Source organism: Rhinolophus sinicus, chromosome 3 (genome assembly GCF_057876585.1).
Source record: "Rhinolophus sinicus isolate RSI-liver-muscle chromosome 3, RSI-T2T, whole genome shotgun sequence".
Taxonomy (NCBI): domain Eukaryota; kingdom Metazoa; phylum Chordata; class Mammalia; order Chiroptera; family Rhinolophidae; genus Rhinolophus; species Rhinolophus sinicus.
In genome coordinates, this window is record NC_142503.1 from 145,513,726 (window position 1) to 145,540,236 (window position 26,511).

Genomic DNA, 26,511 nt, shown 5'->3' on the forward strand with positions numbered 1-26,511 from the left:
GGGAACACATCAGAGAGTGAGCCTCCGCAAATTCCAGGTCTCGATCTCTCTCTCTCTCTCTCTCTCTCTCTCTCTCTCTCTCTCTCTCTCTCTCTCTCTCTGTCTCTCTCTCTCTCTTTCTCTCTCTCTCAAGTGATTTTGGATTTTGGTGTTTGGAGCTTAATTGTCCACAATTTCTTATTCAGTAACTAGGTGGAAATTTTCATATATTTTTTATATTTTTCTGTATTCCCCTAATTTTCTCCAAGAATGTATCACCTTTATTGTTTAAAATGAATGAATGAATCTTATTTTGAATAAACTACTATAAAGTAAACTTTCCTTCATGCTATGGCAAATCAGACTGCAAATGAAACATTTAGTACTCGGGCCATAAACCACAAATCAGTGTTTTTTTCATATTTATTGTTTATATTTCCCTCTAAAGAAGGTGTGGATTTAGACAGGGTGATATTTATTTTATGTTTCAAAAGGTGGCAGGATATTACTACAGAACTGGTCAAATTGGTACTTAACTATTTGATCTAAGGTGCTTCCTTTTAAATTGTTGTTTATATGTTTAAAATGCTAGTCCAATAAAATTACCAAAAGTGCCCTTCTCTTAATTTTGGTTTCTCTTCAAACTACTTTTGAGATTTATTTTACTCAGCCAGTATCATAACAGCTAAGCAATTCTTTGTTTAGCAGTTTTCTGCAGTGGACTGGGGATTCTTTAAGGGCTGTGGCAACCTCCTATTAGCATTGTACTTCAAGTCCGCAGTACATGGTGGCCCTCAAGACATTTGTCAAATAGAGGAATGAATGAATGGATGGGTGAATGAATGAATGAATGGATGGAAACAGATCTGGTGAACTAGCTCTGCTCTCACCCTTTGCTCTGCTCCTGACCATCTGAGCAGCTAGTGGATCCTGATGGTAGAGGACCTATCATGGGAGTTTAACTCTTAGAGTCCCTTTCGTTTGTTCTAAGTTTCTTTCAGCATTCTTTAAAAGGAATCTCTCTTTTGTATGTCTTTGATTACTCAGACTTGCTGTTGCTGTTAGTCAGAGTCCTTGAAATGCAATGAAAAACCCTGAGGAATTTTGTAGGCATAATTCTATCTTTAAAAACAAACAAACAAACAAACAAACAAACAAACAAACGAAAAATAGCTGCAGAATCTCCTGAAGGTATACTTTGCAAATTAAGAAAGAAGGCCTGGTGAGTGGTTCTAGACTCTTAAGATTTCTACTTATATGAAAAAAGAAAGGTTCTGACTGTAGGAAGGGTTTGGCAGATATGAAAAGCCAGGATGTTATTCCCTGGGTGACTATCACATCCACAAGTGAGACAAACGATTCCTTAATGACTCAGCCCTTTGTGTGGAAGTTGAATATCACTGGTGGATTTCTTCCAGGCTGATGTATGATTAGCCTCTATGTCCAAGAGCTTGATGCCACATTCCAAACACATAAACAAAATGTAATAATATCATTGCTTATAGGTAGTGGTATGATGTAGATATGATTTTAATTTTTACAATGTGCTTAAAAGTACTGAATCTAGAGGGTAAGGGGGTGGGGGGTGGGAGATGAGGGTAAGGGGGATCAAATATATGGTGATGGAAGGAGAACTGACTCTGGGTGGTGAACACACAATGGGATTTATAGATGATATAATACAGAGTTGTACACCTGAAATCTATGTAATTTTACTAACAATTGTCGCCCCAATAAATTTAAAAAATAAATTAAAAAAAAAGTACTGAATCTTATCTAGTTTTAAAAAATTGAGCAAGTAACCATCAATATAGACAACTCCCTTGGCAGTTTCAGGAAACACAAGCTATTTCTTGCCCCTCCCATTTCATTCCCTGCCTCAACCCCTCCCCCCCTTAAGCCATTGCCTAAGGTGAACTTACCGTATTTTGCTGTGTATAACGCACACTTTTTTGCCCAAATTTGTGAGGGAAAAATAAGGATGTGCCTTATACAAGGGTAATACTAATTCCATATTTATAAAAATGTTTTTAATTCTTTTATTTATGCTTATGAGTTAAAAGTGTAACTCTAGAAATCAATAACGATATCCATATGCAAAACAATACGCTGGAATATGACCATCAGTTTTGTTGAACTTATGATGAACTTGCAACTATGAAGAGTTCTTGGCCTCCTATAATGTGTAAATCTCATAAATGTGTTACTGGTACATAAAATTTCTTATACCTTGTATCTGTTCTTATGTTTCATAATTATTTATTATATAAAATTATTATACCATAATATGTTAAAAATAAATGCTAAAATTCTTTTATAATACAAAAAACAAGTACCTAAAGGTAAACAAATAAAAATTTGAATTAAAAAATTAAAACGAAAGATTTTTTTCCCTGAAAATTTGGGCCAAAAACATGGGTGAACATTATACACAGGAGCGCATTATACACGGCAAAATACGTAACTATTTCTCCATAGACCCACCCAATGAGTCACTATCTTCATTAATGCTACTACTTTAGATACCAAAACCTATCCCAAACTTTCTATTCTAACAGTAAAACCAACAAGAAGCCTAACTCTAAAAGGAGATTCATTAAGAAATGCTTGGGGCTCTCACTGGTTATTAAAAATGTCACACACAACAATGAATTTTCATAAGCAATTAGCCCTCTACTTTTGACATTTAACTTGGATCCAGTTTTATAATGTTTTCATTAGAAAGATCTGATCTTTCATATATAGGATTAATCTTTAAAAAGTCACAAAGATTACTTGATTAATTTCCAAGTACTATAGATTCTACTCTTTTAAAATCTCTTATATTGGTGCCCTCCCCTCCATCAACCCTGTGTCACGGCAGTAGCTCTTAACCATTCTCACCGCTCACAGTCATGCTTCCTTCCAATTAATTATTCACTCTGCTACCAGAGGAGTTTTTCTAAAACACAAATATGTACATATCATTCTGCTTAAAATCTTGAATGACTTCCTGTAGCTTCTGAGATAAGCTCAGTTCCTTGCCTTAGCACAAGAGTCTTTGGTGACTGGCCCTGCCTTCCACTTGGCCTTGCATCTTGCTTGGATATGTGCAGGCACATACCCATACAAGGCATAAGGCTCTGATTACAGGTCCCTGGACATGTCATGCTGATCTATCCTTTACTGCCTTGGAGTATCCTGTTCTTTCCACCTGTGGAATGTGTCATTGTCACACTTTCTTAATTTAGGTAGCATTTACCTTCTTTCAAAACTCATCATAAGCATACAGGACTTCTCTAAAAAGCCTCCCCTGACATCTCAGTGTGTTTTAGATGGCCCATTTGTCTATGCTCTGTAGCACTTGGACACACATCTACCATAACACATCACCTAACATGGTATCTGGTGATGTATTAATCTGCCACTCTGCCCCGTCCCCCCATTATAGATTCCTTGAGGGCAGGGACTATATCTTGTTTCTCACTATATCCCAGGCACCTAGTTCAATGATGAGAAGACAGTAGTTTATTAAACAAATGGATGAGTTTGGAGATTCTATTAACTCTTGCATGTCAGAATAGAGGATATTGGTATATGAAAGTTAATTGCTCCTAAATACTAGTTCACATATTCCTAATACATCTGGCCAAATGATAAAGTAAAATAAAATTTATATTTCTATAGGATCTTCAGCATTATTTCATTTATTCTTCACAATAACCCTAGAATTCATGTTCTGTAGTGTTTATTACCTTTCAAAAAAATTTTTATTAGTCTCAGGTATACATAGCAACATAATAGTTAGACATTTATTTACACTCCTCACAAAGTGATGACCCCTCCCCCTAGTCTACTAGCCCTCTGACATTGTATATAGCTATTACAATACCATTGACTATCTTCTGTGTGCTGTACTTCACATCCCATATACATACCGTGTTTCCCTGAAAATAAGACCTAGCCAGACCACCAGTTTTAATGCGTCTATTGGAGCAAAAATTAATATAAGACCCGGTCTTATTTTACTATAAATATATATTTTACATACATATTTATTTATTTATTTATTTATTATTATTATTTTTTTTTATTATTTTTTTTTTTTATTACAGCTGCACAGTCTATGAAGTGATCTATCTCCCTGGTAAGTCCAGTGCCCACCTGGCACCCTACATAATCTTTACAACATTATTGATTATATTTCCCATATTGTGTTTCATATTCCCATGACTATATTATGACTACTAATTTGCACTTTCTAATCACTTCACCTTCTCCCCCATCCCGACCCCCCTCACATCTAGCAACCATCAGTTTTTTTTCCCCTATATCTGAGTCTATTTCTGTTTTGTTTGCTTGTTTATTCTGTTCTTTAGATTCCACATATAAGTGAGATCATGTGGTATTTGTCTTAGTCTGACTTATTTCACTTAGCATAATATTCTCTAGGTCCGTTCATGTTGTTGCAAATGGTAAAATTTCATTCTTTTTTATAGCCGGGTAATACTCCATTGTATAAATGTACCAGTTTCTTTATCCAATCGTCTATTGATCGGCATTTCAGTTTTTTCCATATTTTGGCTATTGTGAATAGCACTGCAATAAACATAGGAGTGCATATATTTTTTCAAATTAGTGTTTAGGATTTCTTTGTATAGATACTCAGGAGTGGAATTGCTGAATCATAAGGTAGCTCCATTTTCAATTTTTTAGTTACCTCCATACTGTTTTCCATAGTGGCTGCATCAATCTGCAATCCCACCAACAGTGCATGAGGGATCCCTTTTCTCTACATCCTCACAAACATTTGTTGTTCATTGATTTATTGATGACAGCCATTCTGACAGGACTGAGGTGGTATCTCATTGTGGTTTTTATTTGCATTTCTCTAATGATTAGTGATGTTGAGCTTTTTTTCATAAGCCTGTTGGCCATCTGTAGGTTGGTCCTCTTTAGAGAAATGTCGCTTCATGTCCTCTGCCTGTTTTTTAATTGGGTTGTTTGTTTGGTGTTGAATTGTATGTGTTTTTGATTTTTTTTATTTATGAATTTTGGATATTAACCCCTTATCAGATGTATAATTGGCAAATATCTTCTCCAATTCAGTAAGATATCTTTTTGTTTTATTGATGCGTGAAAAAACTTTTTAGTTTGATGTAATCCCACATGTTTATTTTTTCTTCTGCTTCCCTTGCCTGAGGGGATATATCATTAAAAATATTACTAAGGTTAATGTCTGAGTTTACTTCCTATATTTTCTTATAGGAGTTTTATGGTTTCGGGTCTTACATTTAAGTCTTTAATCCATTTTTAATTTATTCTTCTATGTGGCATAAGAAGGTGGTGCAGTTTCATTTGTTTGCATGTGTCTGTCCAGTTTTCCCAGCACCATTTATTAAATAGACGGTCTTTACCCCCATGTAAATTCTTGCTTTCACTGTCATAGATTAAATGACCACATAGGCATTGATTTATTCCTGGGCTCTCTATTTTGTGCCAGTGATCTATGTGTCTATGTTTTTATGCCAAAACCATGCTATTTTGATTATTATAACCTTGTAGTATGACTTGATGTCAGATAACGTGATACCTCCCACTTTGTTCTTATTTCTCAAGGTTGCTGTAGCTATTTGGAATGTTTTATGGTTCCATATAAATTTTAGGATTATTCTATTTCTGTGAAAAATGCCCTTGGTATATTGATAGGAATTGTGTTGAATCTATATATTGCTTTAGGTAGTATGGGCATTTTAACTATATTAATTCTTCCTATCCATGAACATGGTATATGTTTCCATTTACAGTGGTACCTCAGGTTTCTAACGTAATCTATTCCGTAAGACCGTTCGAGTTCTGAAACGTTTGAAAACCGAGGCATGGTTTCCCCATAGAAAGTAATGCAAAATGGATCAATCCATTCCAGACCTTTAAAATCAACCCCTAAAACTGCAAATTTAGCATGAATTTTACTATCTAATGATACCATAGATCCATAAAAATTATAGTGTTCATAAACTGAAATGTTCATCAACAGAGACATTCGAAAACCCAGGTACTACTGTGTTTGTATCTTCTTTAATTTCTGACTTCAGTGTCTTATAATTTTCTGAGTACAGGTCTTTTACTTCCTTGGTTAAATTTATTTCTAAGTATTTTATTATTTGTTTATTACCTTTTATGAATAAGGAAACTGAAGCTTAGAGAGGCTGAGTGACTTGTCCAAGGTTATATAGCTAGTAAAGTGGCAGAGCTGGGGCTCAAACCCACAATACCTAATTTTTCCATTAATCTATTCTGCAATTTTGTCACACAAAAGAGGATTTATCTGCCCCAACTTGAGTAGTGACAAAATGATAGCCCTCTAAAGTTGTCCAGGCCCTAATCCTTGGAACCTATTAATATATTATCTTACATGGAAAAGGGGACTTGGCACATATGATTAAAATTAAGGACCTTGATATGGGGAGAATATTATGGATTATCTGGGAGGGCCCAATCTAATCACATAAGTCCTTAAAAGCAAAGAATTTTTCCTAGCTGAGGTCAGAGTCAGAAAGAAATGTGATCACAGAAGCATGGTCAGAGAGATGTGCTGTAAGAAGGACTCAACCCTCTGTTGCAAGCTTTGAAGATGGAGGAAATGGCTATAGGCCGAGGAATATGGGTGTCCTCTGAGGCTGAAATAGGCAAAGAAACAGTCTCCTCTTGAGCCTCCAGAAAGAAACAAAGCCTTATCAATGCCTTGATTTTACCTAGTGAGAACCACGTCAGATTTGATGTACAAAACTTTAAGATAATCAATATGTTGCGTTAAGCCACTAAGTTTGTGGCAATCTGTTATAGCAGCAATAGGAAACTAATACAACAGTCTATAATAGAGTTGTGCTGAGTCTTGGTGATAGGCAACTCTACAGAAGCGTATCAACACCCAGTGGAGACAAGCATAGCTTTTCCCTGTCTCAGCAGCCACATAGGAAGCATCTAGGTTCACTACAGAGGCTGGCTGGAGGGATGAATATTGATGGTGCATGGTCAGACCTAAAATCAAACTAGCTCCAGATTCCACCACTGACAATGTTTCCAAAGCTAATTATGTTTCTTGATGTTAATGTCAAAGACTGGTCACGTGTATCCCCCAATAGCTTCATTTCCAGTAGGGTATCATAAAAGGGGAAATCACTACTATATACGGAGGCTTCGGATCTGGTCTCTGCTCATCCATTATTTGCTGTGTTGCCTGGGCAAAAATTACAGACTCTCTAGGACTATATTTCCTCAACTCTAAAACTCAGAAGGTGGATGAGGTGAAATAATACATTCCTTTCCAGTTCTAAAATTCTCTAATTTTATTCACAAATTGCTTTCTGTTAAAACATCTGGGAAGTTAGTCAATGATTCAGCAAATGCATTGCTTGACTGTGTTTAAGTCAAACACATGGCTGACACACTCAATTCTTAATTGAAATGATCCTCAATACAATTCCATCTCTTCTTCAGGTCCATGAAATTGCTTTGTGCATTAACAGGAGGACCAGAATTTGTGGTGGTTAAAAATGTGAACTCTGGACATGTCTCCTGGGCCACCATTTACTAAGGTTGGAACATTGGACAAGTTATCAACCTCATTATACCTCAGTTTTCTGATTTGTAAAATGTAGGTAATTAGAGTATTTACCACTTGGAGTTGCTGTGAGATTAAAATATCCAGTGTTTAGAATAGTGCCTACTGTATAGTAAATGTATAATGAATGTTAGCTCATATCATTATTATTTCAAAACAGGAGGATTTAAGAATGATTTAAAAAAAGACACATTCATAGGCAAGAGCAGAATGGAGCCAGGCACCTGATTACCTTTTATAAAGAAAGGTCGAACGACTTTCCAGAGGGCTGGGTTGTTGTTAAATATGATGCCATTCTCGTGCATGCCAACAAATTGCAACCCCAGTTTGCTACCAAATCGGGAGATGTAGTGATTGTGCTTCATTACGTGGAACATACTTGAGGACCTACAGAGAAAGCAAAACTTGTGTTAATTTTTAAAAACTGGGAGAATTCATGGTGATGATTTTGACTACCAGGTGGCTCTCTTAGCAAACGCATGTTCATCTACATGCAGCACATGATTTCTAGTGTTCATGTTGAATAAACACTTCTGTTAGCATAAGAGCATCCCTCTCCAATTGAAACATTTCTATTTACTCACTCCCTGTTTGAGCATTATGAAAGATAGAACACACACACACACACACACACACACCCCTCATTTCTTATTTCCCTTTCTTGTCTAACTCCAATTCATCAAAATACTACCCAAGTCACCAAAATACTGGGGTCAGTTGCTAAGCTGTTAAGAAGCTGAACCCTCCACACCACCAGCGTCCCGAGGGCCTCCAGGTTCCTAGGTACTGTCCAGCCCCACTCCAGACAGTGCCACCCCCTGCAGGAGTGAGCCTCAGAATCTGGAGTTGCCAGAATTGCCAGCAATCTGCCCTCTAATTAGGCCTGGCCCTCCAGGGGGGTATCATTCTGGGCTTGAAGGACATCTCCTGGGCACACCTGGTGCTGCGCTTGGCTGGCTGGGCTGATCCTGAAGGCGCTCCGTGCTGGTGACAGCTACTTCTGGGGCTCTGCATTCCATCAGGACTCATCAGGGTCTCCAGGGTCACAGGATTCTCCCAGGATATAAGATATGGGGAGCCACTAGTAGCCCTTTATATCACAACACTGGGACCTTGCCAATAACCCAGACTTCCTTGAACTTTTCAGCTTCTTCTCCACAGTTCTGCCTCCATCACCACTGCCGTGCCCAGCTTTTAAGGCCTGGGAAGAGCCTTCAGAGGAGCTGGGAAGGAGAAGGCAGTTCCTTCTGTCTCTCCCCTCCCACTCATTTCCTCCTCTGGTTGCTGAATCCTGCCCATACATCCTCGTCTAACTGGGGCATGATGAGGCACTGAGAGTTTTAACATGTTATAGAATTCTAGCTGAAGAAGTCACAGGGGGCTGCACATGTGAGGAGAATATTATCTTCTTAGGACAACAGTATGGAATTCTTCTGTAGGGAGATATTCACTTTGTTGAAAAGATGTTTTATTATGACTGCTTAGGTGTTAATCTATGGCATTGGAAAGATAAATAAATAGGTAATTTAATAATCAAAAGGATAAAGGATAATGATTCTCTTTAGGATAAATGGTGGGGTGGTTTATTGGACGAGAGGTACAAGCAGCACAGGAGAGAGAGGAGGGGAACGAGCTGGGATGAATGCTATGTGTGTGAGGATTTGGGGAAGAGAGGACTCCTAGTTCATTGCTCAGCAAAAGAGGGGAGAAAAGAAGTCTGTTGGGAATTTATGAAGTTGAGAATTGTGGAGTAGATAGAATAAGTTCTTTTTTCATCTATCAAGGAAAAAATTAAGAAATGTCATGACCAAATTTCCTGGGGAAAGGGGCAGAGGTTGGAAAATAGGTTCACGCAGGGCCCAGAGGGAAGCAGGCTGCCTGGACGAGGGCTAAGTGGTTGACGGCAGTGGCCATGAAAGCATGGGCCAGGAAACTGGAAGTCAAAGATGCCACGAGTGAATAAGCTGCATGATTAAGCCTCTGTCTGGTGAGATAGAGGGTGCTCGAAGACAGACGGGATATTTCTCAGAGGATAGAGAGGATAATAAGCAGAACACAAGGTGTTTGTATGTCCCTTGTTTTTATAAATGCCAATATTGTATTGTAGGCATAGATCAGACACAAATACCACTTGGAGACATCAGATGAGATTATCTACAGGATCTGGAAGAACGTCAGTGCAGTGAGGACACAAGGCAGACAAAACGGGGCAAAAGGAGGTGCAGGTAGCCAGACCCCCACATCCTCACCCACAGGGGTGCATGGCTATGGATGAGTGAGTGAGGAAAGAGAGGTCACATTTCAGCTACCTCCCTCCAAGGCCCAGTCATTTTAGCTATAAAACTGCAGCACACCCCCTCTGAGGTATGGGGCCCTCAGCCAGCCCTGTGCTGCTGAGCAGAAACCGAGAACACAGAGGCCCACAGAGCCGGTGCTCAGGCACACACCAGACCTCAGTTATACCTCTCCGCCTCCCGATGCTAACAAAGCATGTTCCAAGTCTATTTCCCCAGCCTCCCCTGAGGGGCATGACAATAGGCTTTCCAGATTGTATGGCCTCGGTCACAGTATTTATATGCGGACAACCGAGCCAAATGCAAATTTCCCCCAATAAAATGTAAGCATAAAATATAGGCATATTTGCTTTTCTCCATATATTTTTCTGCAACTGCAAAAAGTTTCCATTAGAGTATATTCAAATTAATAGCCATTTTTCTTGGAGATAATGAGCAAAAGGGAGCCGGGTTGGGGAATTTAAAAAAGAGGCAGAGTGGTTAGCAGAGAAGGAGTAGTGGTTTTCTGCAGTGCAACTATGGGAGACATGAAGAAAGCTGAGGCAAGGCAGACTGCCATTAGTCTGTGCTTCAGCCATGTGAACAAGGCGGGAGCCAAGCTGTGTATAAAAGTTGACCACATGTGTGCTGGGCCGGGGGTGGGGCCTGCCACAGGCAGAGCTACAGCGATATAACCCTTGACTTTGGGGCTTGAGAACTAAACTGCACAGGTTTGCTAGGTAAGTCAAAATAGACCCCCAGAGCTTTTTCCACCTGAGGATTATGAATTATCCCATGTCTCCAAGACCAGAGTAGGGTTCAGAGGCACAGATCATAAAATTGAAAAGGGACTGCACATTTGAGCAGAGGAACAGGAAGAAAATATACACACTATTGCAAGAAAGCAGCATGGATTGATAAACATTTCTTCGATACTACAAAAATGGGAAAACCTGGACATTTTTCTGGTGTGCAAGGGATAGAAGATGGAAAGTATTAATAATTGCACGGTGCCTAATCGTGCCAATTCAAGAGGCATAAAATATCATCGGTGTCATCTTTATTTTAGACATTGTCATTATTTATTTATTTATTTATAGAGAACTTAATGTTTATACGTTTTCATGTATTGACTGCAACTTTGGTCCTTCCTCCCCACTTCATTGAAATTTTATTTCTCAACTGCAAACTCTCTTACTATGGGGGTTGTCTGAACACATAACCCTCAAAGATGGGGAATGGCTACTATATAGTATGTGTAACTAGTTCTTGTGCAGCCTGGTTCTTATGCTGGGCTGGGGCGGACGTCTTAACACTTGCTCCTCCCTTTCAAAATTGACACTTGGCTCCTAAACGGATGACTTTGCCTTAATGAGGTTGTTCCATTAATGTCTATGAAAACACATTCTTTTAGAAGTTGCTGGGCCAAAAGAGCTTTGCTCTGGCTGAGGGAAGGCTGTGGGCTAAGTTTTAGCCAAATCCTCACATTTGTGATGGATTCCATAGTCCTAATTAAACTTTAAAAGAAAGCCCCTGACATAATGGCAGTGCCAAGAAATGAATGAAAACAGAATTATTATTATTATATGAATAAATTATTTACTTGATATTTATTTCATGAAAGAAAATCTTATGTTCAAATCAAAACATTGTCTATTAAGTAAAATATCCTCTTGATTTAATGCCAGATAATATTCATCAAATGATCCTGAATTTTGGACAAGTTTTCCTCTTCCTACCAACAAAAACAAAAATCCAGATGCTTCTATTTATATTCCAGGGAATTAATTTGACTGACAAACAGCTAAAATTTTGTCCTGTATAGACAAACCATGCTATAGAGAAGACTGAAATTCTTGTTAATAGATTCAGGACTCTAGCTTTTCTAACCTTCCCCTACCTCATTCCATAATTAAAGCAGAAACTAATTTGTATAATCTTTATTCACAAATTTGTACCTAAAAATTTTTAGTGCTTAGAACACAAGCAGAACACTGTTTTTCTGCTCTGACCCCTAGAGCTTTGTATACTGCATTAACCATGTTGGCCTGTCCATTTATTTTGAGTAATTAGTAATCAATTTCAAAAAGAGAACAAGAAGCCCCAAACTTAAACCCAACTAAATGTTAGTTAATCAAGAGCTAACTTAAAATCAATGTGTCTGTAGGGGGCAGCAGCATCTCAGTTATTTTGAGTCAGCGGTTCAGCCTTGGCAAAAGACAGCGATCTATAGAGCAAACTAAGTGTGACCAGCCGGCAGACAAGCAATTTAAACAAGGTTTTTTTTTTTGTCGTTTGTTTGTTTTTCTCAAAAGTAGGCTGGCTTTATCGTACCGGACTAAATTGGGAACGTGGAGAAGAGAACGTTAGTGAATAACTAGGTGCCCCGGGCCCAGAGCATTCCTGGCACAGTACAGACCTTGCTTCTGTCTTGTGTGTGCTCACTGTAACACCAGTTGAAAGAGATGTCATATTGACATGTTGGAAGAGTGAGGATTTCTCATCACTGAGGAGAGACTGAACAGGTACCCAAGCCCAGAAGGGAGAGTGCGTAGTGTAAGTTGTCTGGTAACTGGAGTGGGTAATTGTTCTTCTTTAAACACAACTAAAGTGAAAAGACATCTCCAAAGATAGTTGTCTATTCAAAAAACCTGTTGTCTATTCAAAATGGAGAGGAGCCAGGAACTAAGTTAAGTGGTAAGGAGGAGGCCACCCTCCTGTTCTGAGTTTAAAGAATTCACATAGCTGTGGCCAGATTCAAGGGTGATAGTACTAGAAATAGGGAGGAGACAATAAATGGAGTATTTGGTTCCACACATTGAAAAATACTTGCCTTGTCTAGACCTGTTCTGTGCCTGAGGTTTATGCTCCATCAATCTTATTACCTTTTCACTGTCCTGTACGCCTCTAATATCCTCATTTACCCAGTTTAAATAATTGGGTCACAGCAGGAGAAAAAAAAATCTTTTTAACTGAGGGAACTGGCCATACCACCCTAACCAAGTGATCAAATTTAGTATCATTAATAATGGCACAACCTTTCTTGTTTCCTGATGTGAAACCATTTGACGTATTATTATAAAATGTTTAATCTGAACCTAATTAAGCCTTTAGACCTAAGTTGCAGTTTATAAGAAACACAGGGAATAGAGAAATATGCTAAATGACACTATACTGAAACAATGTGAGAAATTCAGAGTATGGGGCATCCTACAAGACAACTGACTTGGTCTCTTCAAAAGGTCAATGTCCTGGGGGAAAAAATGGGAGGACTGCTCTTTTAACTTTCCTGTTCATTTGAACGTTGTCTTAATAAGGAGTTGGAAAAAATATTTCATTGCAAATCATTAAAATCACTCCCTTCCAAGTATCCTCAACTCCCTTGACCCTCACCTTACTTTGTCATAGTTGCCTGGTAAAATCTCAACCCTGGCTAAATCCAATTCCTAGCTTACTCTGTGCTTGCACCTGGCAGCTGAATCGTGCTGGGGCAAAAACCCACACATGCACATGCATACACACACACACACACACACACACACACACACACACACACACATACACACACCAGATGAGAGGTCTCAGTTAAATTCAAGTGGACCCATACTGCAGCTGGCAATTCTACTACATTTCCCTAGTCCATTCACTTTCTCACTCTCCTAGATGACTATTATATCCTGCATCCTTTCCTCAAGTGTTTCATTTTCTTCCCCCTCAGTCTCAGCTAAAGACTTTATTTTTTATCTTAAGGAGAAAACAGAAGCAACTAGAATTTCTGCAAATGCCAACCACCAGGATCTTTGCCCATATATTCAACCTTCCCACCTGTTACTGTGGATCAACTTTCACGTCCCTTCCTATTCAAGGCCAACTTTACTTGTCACCTGGACCCCTTCACATCTCACCTAGCACACCCTTTCATTCTCTTCCATCAACGATTTGTTTCTGTAACTGATTGTTCCCATCACAATACACATGCTATGCTTTCTACTGTCTTAACAAAACTCCTTGGACCACACATCCCTCTCCAGCTCTGTTCCATTTCTCTGCCTACTTTATGGCAAACTGCTTGGAAGACTTATTTACACCTCCTGCCTCCAATTATTTCCCCCTCCTTCTCTACTTCAGTCAGACTTTTGCCCCTACAACTCACTCTATTGTCCTCCCCACATCACTCCATTGTCCCAAACACACTCTTGTCAAGGTCATCCATGACCTCCTGATTACTAAATGCAATGCTCAAATCTCTGTATTCATATGGCAGTATCTTTCCATAGTTAACAATTGCTTCTTCCCTGATATGTATTTGTCACCCGACTTTCAGACCACTTGTTTTTCCTTTCTTTATCTGGCTCTCCGTCTCAGCCTCCTTTGCTAGTTTCTAACTATGGTAGAGGGTCTTGTGGACCTCGAGAAGAAATATACCTGCCAAGAAGGACTCCTGTGGTTAACAGGCCCAAATTCATAATCAGAGTCTAGCAGCCATTGCTTTACATGCATACTGCATATCAGGGAAAAGCTGCAGACTGAGCTGCCAAGCCTCCTGTGCTCCTGCTGTCTGAGCTGAAACTTATAAAGGAGTTCCTGGAATCATATTTTGACCAATGGGCTGAGACCTGCCCTGTCCAGTCAGAGCTTCATAGCTATATCCTCATTTGCATCTTTATCAGCCAGTCAAAGCGGCTCCATATTGACCAATCAGGATATGCAATTCCAACAAATCAGGATAGTGTTATTTGGACCAATAAAGTGATGCAAATTTGGCTCCTCATTTGCATAAAAATGGACCAATCAGGGACCAGGGAGCACTTTCTTTATATAAGTGGCCCTCCTCTTTGTCTTCAATGAGCACAGTTTTGGTTTCTACTGGAGGTTACATTTCCCTGGTTTGCAAACTGTTTATCTGAATAAAATTTCTCCCTTCACGGCACCCCATATTGGGGACTCCTATTGGCACTGGATTGGTGGCAGTGAAGTTTTGTTGACAGTCTGAAGGCTCAGACCTTGCTTCTTAATATCCCACTCAAATGTCTACTAGACATGTCAAGTCAAAATGTCTGAAATGAAATTCTGATTTCTTCCCATACCAAACTTGTCCCACCTATCTCAGGTTATGCAATATCCTCATTCTTCCACGTGTTCAAGGCAAAAACTGTGGCATCACCTTGACTCTCACACCCAATATACAATCTGTTAGCAAATATTGGCTTTGCTTTCAAAATACGCCCAAAATTTCACCTCATCATCTTATCATCTCTACTGCTCTCAGTTGAACCAGCCATCATTATCTTTTGCCTAAACACTTTCTCTGTACCCAGCTGTTGCCATCTATTCTCAACAGAGAAGCCAGAATTATTTTGGTGACACATGAATGAGTCAGGTATGTCACTCTTCTGCTCAAACTCTTCAATGGTTTCCCATCTCACACAGGGTAAAAGCCTGTAAGGCCCCACATGAGTCCCTCTCATCTCTATTACTCTTGCAATAGACACACTGGTATCTATGAACAATCGCTCCTCGAACATTTCAGACAGGCCCCCACCTCTGTGCCTTTGCATTCGCTGTTCCTTCGGTCTGGAATGTTTTTCCTCTAGATTTCTGTATGGCTTTCTCCCTCACTTCCTTTACGTCTTTATTGAAATGTTATCTTCTCAATGAGGCCTTCCTTGACCACCTATTTACAACTCCATTCCCTTCTCTACTTTAATTTTCTATATACCACATATGCACCTGATAATTTTGTGAGAAACCATCCTGGTTTGCTGGCATCTGTCCCAGTTATAGTATTGAAAGTCCCAAATCCTGGGACTCCCCATAGCCCCAGGCAAACTGAGACTGTTGGTCACCCTACTGATGATATACTATACATTTTACTGGTTTATTGTCAGTATATTAACAATATATTTCTGGGACAGTAGGAATTTTTGGCTGATTTGTTCATGATACCCAGTATATATAGTAAGTTCTCAATAAATACTTATTTAATGAGTGAGTGAGTGGAGAGCCAATAATGACTATGGTAAGTTAGGATCATTCAGTGCTACGTATATAGTAAATTATCAATAAATATATGTTTAAAGAATGAATAAATTCCCTATAAAATTATACATATTAAAACACATGCAACAATAACCCTAATTAGTATATTAATTGCTAACAGATATGACCCTAACTGGCATATGAACTGCTAATTCTGCTTTATGGATGCTATCCACATTCCTTTTTTTTTGTATTCATGAATATATATATATATATATATATATATATATATATATATATCTCATATAGTGTCGTGCACAACTTCTGTAGACCCTCCTTAATTTAGCACATACCTGACCAGAGAATTGTGCATACTTTATCTACCCATGATCACATGAACCTTCTCCCAAAACCCCCAACTGCTCAGGCCATGTTCCATATGCACTCATGTCTGACTTCCCCCACCACTTCTGGACTAAACTGGTTAGAAAAGTTGGGCCATAATCTCTACACAGTTGTAATGACTACAGATCTCAAACTTTTCAAAAGAAAAAAGATCCAGCAAACTATTCAGATAAAAATGAAGAGATTTCTGAGGTCCAATGGGGTCTTTTCAAGAGGCACAGGTAGTTCTGAAATGGACCTGAAGAGCAGGCAAGGAAAGGAGATAGGGACAAACATATCCTATTTCGCGGGGGGCTCAGCCCTTAACAACAAACTCGAGCAGCTCAGAGGCAATTAAAAAGAACACAAAGATTCTAACCAGTGAAAAGCCTGTGAGGACAAGACAAGGAAAGAACTGGGAGAAGTTGGGGGAAGGACGGGATGGGTTGTGTACACGTCTCCAGCATGAATCAGCGCCTGACTTGGTCAGGTCGCTAAGGTCACTTTCTTTTTTTCCAACCTAAAATCGATGATATTAAACATAACCTAGGAAGACAAAGGAGTTATAGTATAACATATAGAGATAGCAAGTAGAGCAACTGACAACATTCATATAAGGATAGAATATGTAATCTGTACAATAGAATATGTGTGGCTGTAATGCTATTGTGTTAGGGTTAAAATTTCATTAGCAGTTTGCTCCACCTCAGAAATGTACCATTGAAAAGAAAGGTAATCTAGACAAAATATAAACTGATAAATGAGCTAAGATCACTTTCTTAATTAAGACAGCAGAGTGGTCGGATGCCACCCCCCTCACTGTAATGAAGATCCTGCTTCAGGGACTGGCTTTGGGCTTCCTGGGAATTTATCTGGTGATCTAGCATCTAGAATATAAGAGCGATTTCTGTTCTGGTCCTTGGTCCATCCTCACATGCATCATTCTTCATTCCACTTCTAGTCTTACACTACCACCCCCTGAGCTAGACTTAAGGGTAACACAATAATACAAAAACCACTCCAGCTGTGCTTAGCTATTTCCTCTATTCCCAGGAAAAGGCCCCGCTGCCCTGGAAGCTTCTTACCTTCTCTCTTCTCTCAAGCTGCACAGTACACTGGAATCACCTCGGGAGCTCTAAACACTGCTGATGCCTGGGTCCCACCCCCAGAGATTCTAAAAGTTGGGGTGTGGCCTGGGCACTGGCGGTTTTAAAAGCTCCCTGAGTTACTTTAATGTGTTTCAGGTCCTGAGCTGCAGGTGAATATCCTTTTTGATAAATATCCTGTGGGTCACTTCACCTGTCTGCTGGGGGAAATAGGTGACAAGGGAAGGCAGGTGCTGACTTGAGGGCTGGAAGGTAACTTGTTGTGCTGGGGGATGAAAGAACAGGAGCGAATGTCCCAATCCCCCCAGCCCAAATGTCCAAATGTCCGGGACATTTTTGAGACAGCAGTCAGTTGCAAAAGTGAGTATTGATTTTTAAAATGAGAACATATCAAATTCACTTAAATTTGGGTGACCAGAGCTCAATATTCCAAGAGAAGTGAAATCCGAGAGTACTTATGGTCTAGCCATGACAGTGTTCTCAAACTTGAGTGTCCTCAGAATCACCCGGAGAGCTTGTGAAAACACATTGCTGGGCCCACCCCCAGGCTTTCTTATTTAGTAGGTCAGAGTGGGACCCAAGAATGTGCATTTCTAACAAGTTCCAAGGTGATGCTGATGCTGCTGGTTGAGGGACCACATTTGGAGAACCACTGCATTGGAGTGGTTTCACAATGTACCTAATAAAATGACATTTCAACCTGAAGCTACTTAAGCTTAGTTATATTAATATAAACATAGTCTGCCTAAACTATTCTTAAAAGTGCTACAACACCAAACTGAAGAAACAAAAAAAAATTGAGGTCTCAGATTCGTCCGAAATAACATTACTTGATAGTTCAAAATGTTTGGAAGGATAACACATTTTTCTGCCCCACTTCCTTCTTTCAGGTATTTACTTCAAAGAATCAGGCTTTTGGGATGTCGTGGTATTTTATGCAATGATATATGTAATCTTGGCCTGAAAAAAAATCAATGTAGTTTCCAGAAATGCTTCACTTACTTCTGGGTGATAGTCTATGTGTCTGAATAAATAATGCTAATAAATCAGTAAAATACCCCGGCCAATCTTAGTTTGTGGGTAAAGCCCCATTAGGGATTATAAATATAAAAACTCATTAATGAGACTGTGTTGGTATATAGCTTTGCTAAAAATTTAGTAAAGATAGCTGAAAGTCTAGTGAAATATGCTCTCTGAAATTCTCCATTTTCTATGATTAATAAATAAGAAACCTAGTATTTTGCAAAGCTGGTTCTTCACAGTCGATGCATATTTGGTTAACTCTGAAGTGAATTCAATCTGCTAAAGTTATCCAGAAAATACAGAAATTGAGGGGGGCATCATTTCTTTTAATAGTCAATATTATTCCTGCTTTATTTAAGATCACTCAGCTAAGACGCTGACATGCAGTCATAAATAGGGCAGCCACACGCCAATGGCTTCTTTTTCTACTGTCTGCCCTTCTAGACGTGCCCAGGAGCCTGGCATTAGAAAAACATTAGCAAATTGGTACAGTTATATTTCTTTGCTTTGGGTGTGTTTGTTTGTTTTTTTGTTTGTTTAATGCTTACTTGTGGAGATAAGACCAAAATCTTAAGAAACCAAAAAGATAATGCCTCTCTTTAAAGTATATTTTGTCAAAACCAAATTTTCTGGATTCTAAATTTCTATATCCACTTCTCAGAGAGATTTGGAATAATTTCCCAACTTTCCAGAGTTCTTTATCTATGTACCTCTGAAATAATGGCAAAGCCCATAATCTCACTTTTCTACAGTGTTAGATTTTTACCAGGGAATTGCTCACCTTCATTGGAGTGGTAAAAACACAGCTTTAGAACCAAAGATGTCAAATATCAAAATAAGTTTGTTTGCTTCTTAATACGAAAAAACCCAGCCCTGACTTTAAAAATAGGTCTCTGATTATTAACAGACTCACTTGCTGATGATGAGTGTTTCCTCTCCACATATCCAGACTCTCATGAATTCTCCATACATCTTGTTGTAGTAGTTGCAGGCACTGCCAATGCCCATCCACAGGAACCTGAAGTGGGAAATGAGGGGCCCAATTCCCATGCAATAACCAGGACCTAGGAAGTTTATCAGATCACAGTCAGCATTTTAGTAACATCAAAAAAAGCAACTGCTTTATGTTACTGCTGTTCTTGTTCTTTTATACCTAAGTGTTCTTTTACATATTCTGGTATATACCTGTGAACCACTAAAAAAAAAACAGAAAAGAAAAAATTTAAAAAATAAACTAATAAGCATAATGTGAAGCTCTTTACCCCTCCACGAATAAAAAGTATTTAATTGTCCATCACACTAGTTCCATTTGGTCTCAGTCATTCAGTCTGAATGAACCAGAGTATGTGTCTACTATTTTCTTGCCATGTTAAATGGTGTCAATGAGTTTCAAATACAAGTCAATCAGTCCAGTTAGTTACAGGCATGGAAACAAGTGACAAACTGACAGATCCGTTTGGCTGCCTGGTTTTGTCTGAAAACTTTTAGCTTAAATGCCCCAGTTAACAGAATGGATGGGTTAGAATTAGGTGGTTTTGGTGTAATCTTTTTAATTAAGAAAATTTAATTTACAAAGATAATGTCGAAACAACATCCATTTCTTCTGTCTCCCCCCTCCTTTGGAAAGGATTGAGTTTAAGAATCTTAAGCTAAATCTCATTAGGCAAAATAAATCTAAGACTTGAGGAATTAGGCAATGACTCTGATCAGTGTTTTTAGACCAGAGTTTGAGTCCAGTGATGAGGTTTTACTCAAGAGAAGTGGCCTATTTCGTCCTTGCTTATGTAGAGGATGGCAGACTTGTGAAGACATGAATCCAGTGAACAGCTGGGGAATTTGCAGTTGCTTCTATCAGAGACCAAATTTGGTAGCTTGATTTTACTAATGATGGTGAAAAGTTAGATAAAAACTTTTTTGAATAGTTTTAAAAGTATTATTTATTTATAAAGTAGTAGCTTTTCTAAATCTTTCTCCTTTAATTCCATTCTGTCAATGAAATAATTATGAATCCAAAACATGCACAACTATACAAGATAGTATTCTCATTCCATGGGCAAGAGTTGTGTAATAATCTAGATAATCTAAGCTTGTGCTTGAATCATCTAAATTAGATTTTTTTTCTTTTCTTTTATTAGTTTCGGGTGTACAAAACAATGTAATAGACATTTACATTCCACAATGTGATAACCCCCTTTCCCCAATCTACTACCCCTCTGATATCATATATAATTGTTACAATTCCATTGACTCTATTCTCTATGCTGTACTCCACATCCCGTGAATGAATATATATATATATATTCAATATTATTCAGCTTTAGATTCAGGTGCATAGTGCAGTGGTCAGACACCTACATTGACAAACAAGTTAAGGTTTAGTCCTTAACTTTGCAATAGCAGTATTAATGTGGACAACCTGTCACTTTTTTTTTCTTTAACATAAAGGTCTGTGTTAATATCTTTAGAAGCAAAACATTTTCAAAGGGTTCTTAATCTTATGATTGTCCTAATAACACTATAAGTAGATGATTGACTTTATATAAAATAATTTCATTAAGTTCTTAAAAAGATTTGAACACACATATTTTGTTGAATATGTATTTCCTTAAAATGTCATGAGATATACCAACCTGCTATCAATTGAAATATGCATAACAGCAAAATACTTTGCTGGATATTTATTCGTTGAAACATTGTGGATGCTCAATAAATGTTTTCTGAATGAATTTTTAAAATTAGAGATGTGTGTAACATAAAGGATGAAGTTTTAAATGTCATTTTTTAAAGAGTATTTTAGATTGTATTTACATTTGGATAAAAATGGAAAAATATCATTGTATCACATACATTTATTCCGCATGAGGTTAAACATCTGGCTATTTGGGACTAGATTTATTCAACATTTACTTATTTAATATGCTAAGCTCATGAGAAACAAAAGGTGCAAATGAAAGGCTGCACTTCTCATTTTTTTTTACCTAAAAATTTGGTGCCATGTAAAAAATCTTAATATTTGGGAATCACCATTCAAATATAAAATATGACAGTGCAGAGCCGTATCTGCTGAAACGGGAATTGTGATGAACTTTACTTAGGTTGAAAATCTGAGTTCTAACCAGAAGAGAATCAGAGCTTTACATCCTTAGTGATCAATCATTATGTCAGCTGAATTCATCCAACAAACACTTACTGAGATGCTGTAGGAATAGACATCAGCTCTAGGTTAAGGATTAGAGATGGTATGAGAAGTATAACTAGGTGCCCATCAGAGTCTTGGGCAGGAGAGAAGAGAATGTGAATAAAAAGTACAAAATCAAATAAATGACAATGTGATCCTTTTATTTCCATGTATCAGGGGTGCCAAAGAAATGTATACACATGTCTTGTATTCGTCTTTTGTTATCGGTATATATTGAGTATTACAATTTTAATACAGTTTGTTCCTTTCTTAAAATCTGTATACATTTTTTTGGCACCCTCTGTATATCGTATACCCTCCACCCGGGAAGAAGAATGCTCTAGGAGGGGAGAGAAACTTTGGTATGCTATTAGGGAAATATTCTGGTTGCATCTACATGTTAAGCTGTTCTCTGCTTCTCAGATTTGGGAATGCTTATCTAGGCATGCAGTGATTGCAAAAATGCAGTAAATATTGTACTGCATTTTTGTGTAGAGATAGCCTCTGTGAAGCCAACAATTGAGACCTTCCACCTACTGTCTAGTCAAGAAGCCGTTGCTTTTCACAATACCCCCTAGAGAAACCTGCACACACAAATGTGCATAGCAGCACTGTTCACAATAGCCCCGAACCGAAGACATCCTAAATGCCCATCAACAGTAGAATCAGTAATTAAACCATGAGATGTTCATGTAACTGCATACCATATGAACTACAGCTGCATGTGGATGAATCGTACAAGCATAATATTGAGCAAAAGCAGCAAAATAGAAGACTAAATAATGTAGGATTCTATTGCTAAAACATTTAAAACCAGGCAGAATTGAACTATTGTTTTGGGATATGAAATGAGGTGGCAAAACTGTAAAAACAAGCAGAAAATGATTGTCACAAAACAGAAGCCTGTTTACCTCTGGGGACGAGAGAGAGCGTAATTGAAAAAGCACAAGAGACATTTTGGCGACTCTGCTAACATCCTATTTCTTGTCCTGGGCGTGACGACATATTTATTTGGGCACTTTTCTGTGAAATCGTTTCTTAATGGGAAAGAGAGAATGTTGCCATGTCGTTTTCCCTGTGTCCCTTTCTGGGGATGTGGTGCCCAAAGTAAAAAGAGGCTCTGGAGGAGAGACCTACACAGGTTGAGAATGTCTGTGTGTCCTTGGGGAAGGGAGAGAGAGTTCCCAAGTGCCAGGTAACTGTGAGTCCTAGACAGAGATCAGTGAACTTGGGGCAATTTCCCAGACCTGAAATTTACAAAGCCCCAAGTAGGAAAGACTCTTTCCTCCCCCCGACTCTCATACTTCTCCCTGACACTAAGTCACCTGCCTGTGTATTATCTTTGCACCCTGCTCATCCCCCTAACCCCCAGAACCTGACATAGCAGGGCCTCTCAGTAAATATAGGTTGAAGAAGCTTAGATTTGAGTCCCAGTTTCTTTACTTACTAGCTGTGTAACATCGACCATCTTTAAGTCTCAGTTTCTTTATCTGTAAAATAGGCACCCACCCATCTCACCAGAGTGCTTTGAGGATCACAAGGGAAAATGAGTGTGGAGGAAAGGTTCCTTATTCAGAGCTTCAGAGATGCCAATTCTCATACTTGCCCCCTACACTCACCTCCTCACTCAAGGGTACAAGGGAGTTCTACCACACCCTGCAGCATAAACATCTGGGGGGACTTGTTTAAAATATAGCCATCTCACCTCCACCATTCACGGACTTTGACCTGGGATCCCACTGGCAAAGGAAAGGGAAAAGGGTTCAAATTAAAGACTACGGAAGAGTCTTCCCTCAGATCCCATCAAGTAGTAGGGAACAAAATTAACTAAACATTCTGTTAAATTGGGCATTGAAGTAACCTAAAATACCAAGCTCAATCAGAGAGACAGGCAGTCTTCTGGAAATTCTTATAGAATCCAGACACGGGGCACTTTGCACTAGCCCCATAGTCCCACTCTAAATCATGCTGTGATGAGGCCCACCTCATTACACTTGAAAGTGTAATGACTATGCTACTGAAATATATAGCCGTATCCTGTATCTTATGGGGTTGGGGGACAGATATCTGTCATGAGGAATTTTCACTGAAAACTAAAGAACTCGTCTGATATTTCTGATAACTCTGAATTCATCTGGTAGTGGTGGAGTGGTAGGGGTTTCTACTGGAATTATCTGGATAATTATATTATTCTCTACTTTCGATTGACCCACAGACCTTGTTAAAGATTCTATCAGGGTGTGATGCTCCGAGGGAATTGTAGTGGTACTAATCCTTCCTCCACTGACCAGGTTTTATTCAGCCCTTATTGTGGCACCACCATTACCTCTCCCCTTCCCAAGAATTAAAAAAAAAAAAAAAAAAGAGTGGGGTAAAGAAAAGGAACAAGTTAAAGCAAGTTAAAGATAGTGAGAAGACATGAATGACGCAAAGTGGGAAGAGGAAGGAAAGGAGTAGAGAAGGCATTCCGGAGACATTTCCACCTTCAGAGCAAATTAGAATGAGTTTGAATCCAAAAAACAAACAAAAACACCTGGAATTTTACCTCGCTCCACTCTATCTCAAACTTACCTTAAAGGGTTTGTGCCACGTTTACTTTGCCAAAACAAAGCACAGAGTGGAAGGGATTATCTAAGATTTTTTTTTTAGCGCTCTCATTTAAAATGTGCAGATAATTGGTAGAAAAATTTTCACCTGCGTCTTCATTTGCTAATGTTGCCATGGGCTTCAGCCAACTCCCCACATTTGCTTAGTGTCCTTTTTCAAATTTTCTTTACCATCATGGACCCAAACTCCCAAGTAACAAGCTCCTTGATACAAACCTGAATGACTGACTTACCAGGGATTGAGGATGTATCCTCATAATTCCAAATGAAGAGAAGAAAGCCAGTAAGCAGTAGGATTGGCATGGTAGCAAGAGGCACAGCTTCGGGTACCATGCTGGTGATGTTATAATGCATCGGGTTCAGCATTTCCAAAACCATCTTGTGTTCCCTGATCACAAGGGAAGCAATTTAAAGTTCTGTGGAAATCAAAGGGCAGAAGGTTTAAAGAATCCTCCAAACATACATGTAGGACTCCTGTTGCTTCAGAAATGCTGTGCTCTAGAGGTCGCCACTTTGTTTTATAATGTGATCGGACACTTAGACAAGACAAATTTATGGTTACAAGTCAAAACAAGTAAGCCCAAGAGAGATCTTTTGGCTTGAAGTGCAGCATTTCTGACCTTGGTAGAGCCTCAGGTTCACTTAGACGCTTGGTCTGATAGAACCTTATCACCTTGCCCTTGAGTGGGTAGAGTGACTGAATTCCCAATCAAAAGCCAGATTTCTTACCAAAATACAAGAAAATGAAGCTCATTTCAGAAGTGGAGTCATTCTGTGACTTCATCAGCAGAATTTGTTTTAGGTAATCTTTTCCCTTTGAAGCCAAATCAGTTTTGTGTTGTTTTTTATTTTAAATCTCCAACCCCCTTCCTTGCTCAAAATTACTTCCCCCAAAGAATAAGTTTCTCCAGCAAGAACATGTTTCTTGGGCATCGGTGAGGCATTCTCAAATTCTCCCATTAGATTCTCTATTGAATTCAATGGGGCTCACTCAGTGAGGCTTAAAAACTCTGCATCATGGGCTGTATTAAGCAGTGCCCATCAGGGCCAATGTCAGAGGCAGTAGGAGAGGAAGAATAAAGGGAGGGGAGAAAGCGAAGGAATAGGGAAGGAGGAATAGAAGAGAGGACAGACAGAATAGAATGCCACCAGCTATAAGCTCAGGTGCCACTTAGCAACCTCACTCCTCACAGCAGCCAACCTCTGTATAAGCCAATTTTCAGTTTGATTCACTGGTTCTGTTATGTTTTTCAATAACATAATGTTGAGTCTGTCTTTTCAGTAAGGTTTTCTAATACCTATTCTCTCAGAAGAGAGTTTCAGAGATGCTGGTTTGTTGAAGAGACCTGGCTTGAATAGACCTGTACAGTGAGGAAAGAGAAACCATTCTATGTGGTTGCCGGTGCCAGCTGACTGCTCCAAGGGTTACCTTCCCTTGGAAAATGTCAGAAGTTTCCAGGATTTGTAATGGCTCTGAAACAGATTTTGCCTGGGTTTTATCAGTAATAAAGTTCTAGATTCTTTTTTATTATATGTGCTGCCGAAGCGAGCACAAGTTCTAGATTCTTAGCCAGGGCTTCTAATTGGATTTCAGGGGCTCTGTGAAGGCCCTGAAATGCTGCAAAAAGTGTTTCATCTGCTCATCTGTAATTTTCAGGGGAAAGAAGCTCTCATCACATTCTTAAAGAGTATGTAAATATATTTCTCCTCTGATCTATATGAGATGTTAACCATTCAATCAGATGCATTTCTGGCAACTACAGAAATTTCACAATATAGCTGAATTCATGCAGTTGCTTGATTCATTCTATTTTTCTACCATTTAATTAATCATTAACAGTTAAGAGCAAGGCGCTGAAAATTCCTGCACAGATCTTGGGCAGAAATAGATGATAGATAGATAGATAGATAGATAGATAGATAGATAGATAGATAGATAGATAGATAGAGGTACATAGATATATAGATATATATGGATAGATACAGAGAGAGACTGGAATTCAACAGTGTTTCTGTTATTATCTCGTTCCTTTGTTAATAAGTAGGTGCTGCTTTGAACAGGTTGAGTTTTTAGATTTTTAATATCCAGACTAGAATTTTATATCATTCTAAGCTCTTTATGACTTTCTAATAGCCAGGACCCTCAAGGTTTCTATTTATATTGATGAATCCCGAAACTAATGTTAGAAGCATGAGTGGAGAAAGTGATAGTGACAAAAAGGAGCAAGATGTCCCAGAGGAAGAAAACTTCACATTACATAAACTCTCACATATTTCACAACATTGAAATATTGGAAGCTGATGCAAATTCATAAAGGAGTATGACAATGCACCAATGTATGGAAAAGATGCTCCCTCATTACCATTGAGTTATACAAAC

General features: G+C 38.7%; 1 protein-coding gene and 1 long non-coding RNA gene across 3 annotated transcripts in view; one reads left to right on the plus strand and one right to left on the minus strand.

The window, feature by feature from the left end:
* Positions 1–26,511, plus strand: part of LOC141570588 (uncharacterized) — a 124,503-nt gene that overhangs the window by 41,721 nt on the left and 56,271 nt on the right. For both annotated transcript variants that reach the window (XR_012494753.2, XR_012494754.2), the window contains one exon: positions 4,074–4,105. This is a non-coding gene — a long non-coding RNA (uncharacterized LOC141570588). The remainder of the gene's footprint in view (positions 1–4,073; positions 4,106–26,511) is intronic.
* The window catches only part of CYP19A1 (cytochrome P450 family 19 subfamily A member 1), a 77,344-nt gene that overhangs the window by 10,761 nt on the left and 40,072 nt on the right, over positions 1–26,511 (minus strand). Inside the window, exons 2-4 of the mRNA XM_019730620.3 lie at positions 24,365–24,547; positions 19,261–19,411; positions 7,815–7,969 (exon numbers count right to left, since the gene is read on the minus strand). Of these exons, the coding sequence (XP_019586179.1) occupies positions 7,815–7,969; positions 19,261–19,411; positions 24,365–24,509 (451 nt within the window). The 5' untranslated portion in view covers positions 24,510–24,547. The remainder of the gene's footprint in view (positions 1–7,814; positions 7,970–19,260; positions 19,412–24,364; positions 24,548–26,511) is intronic.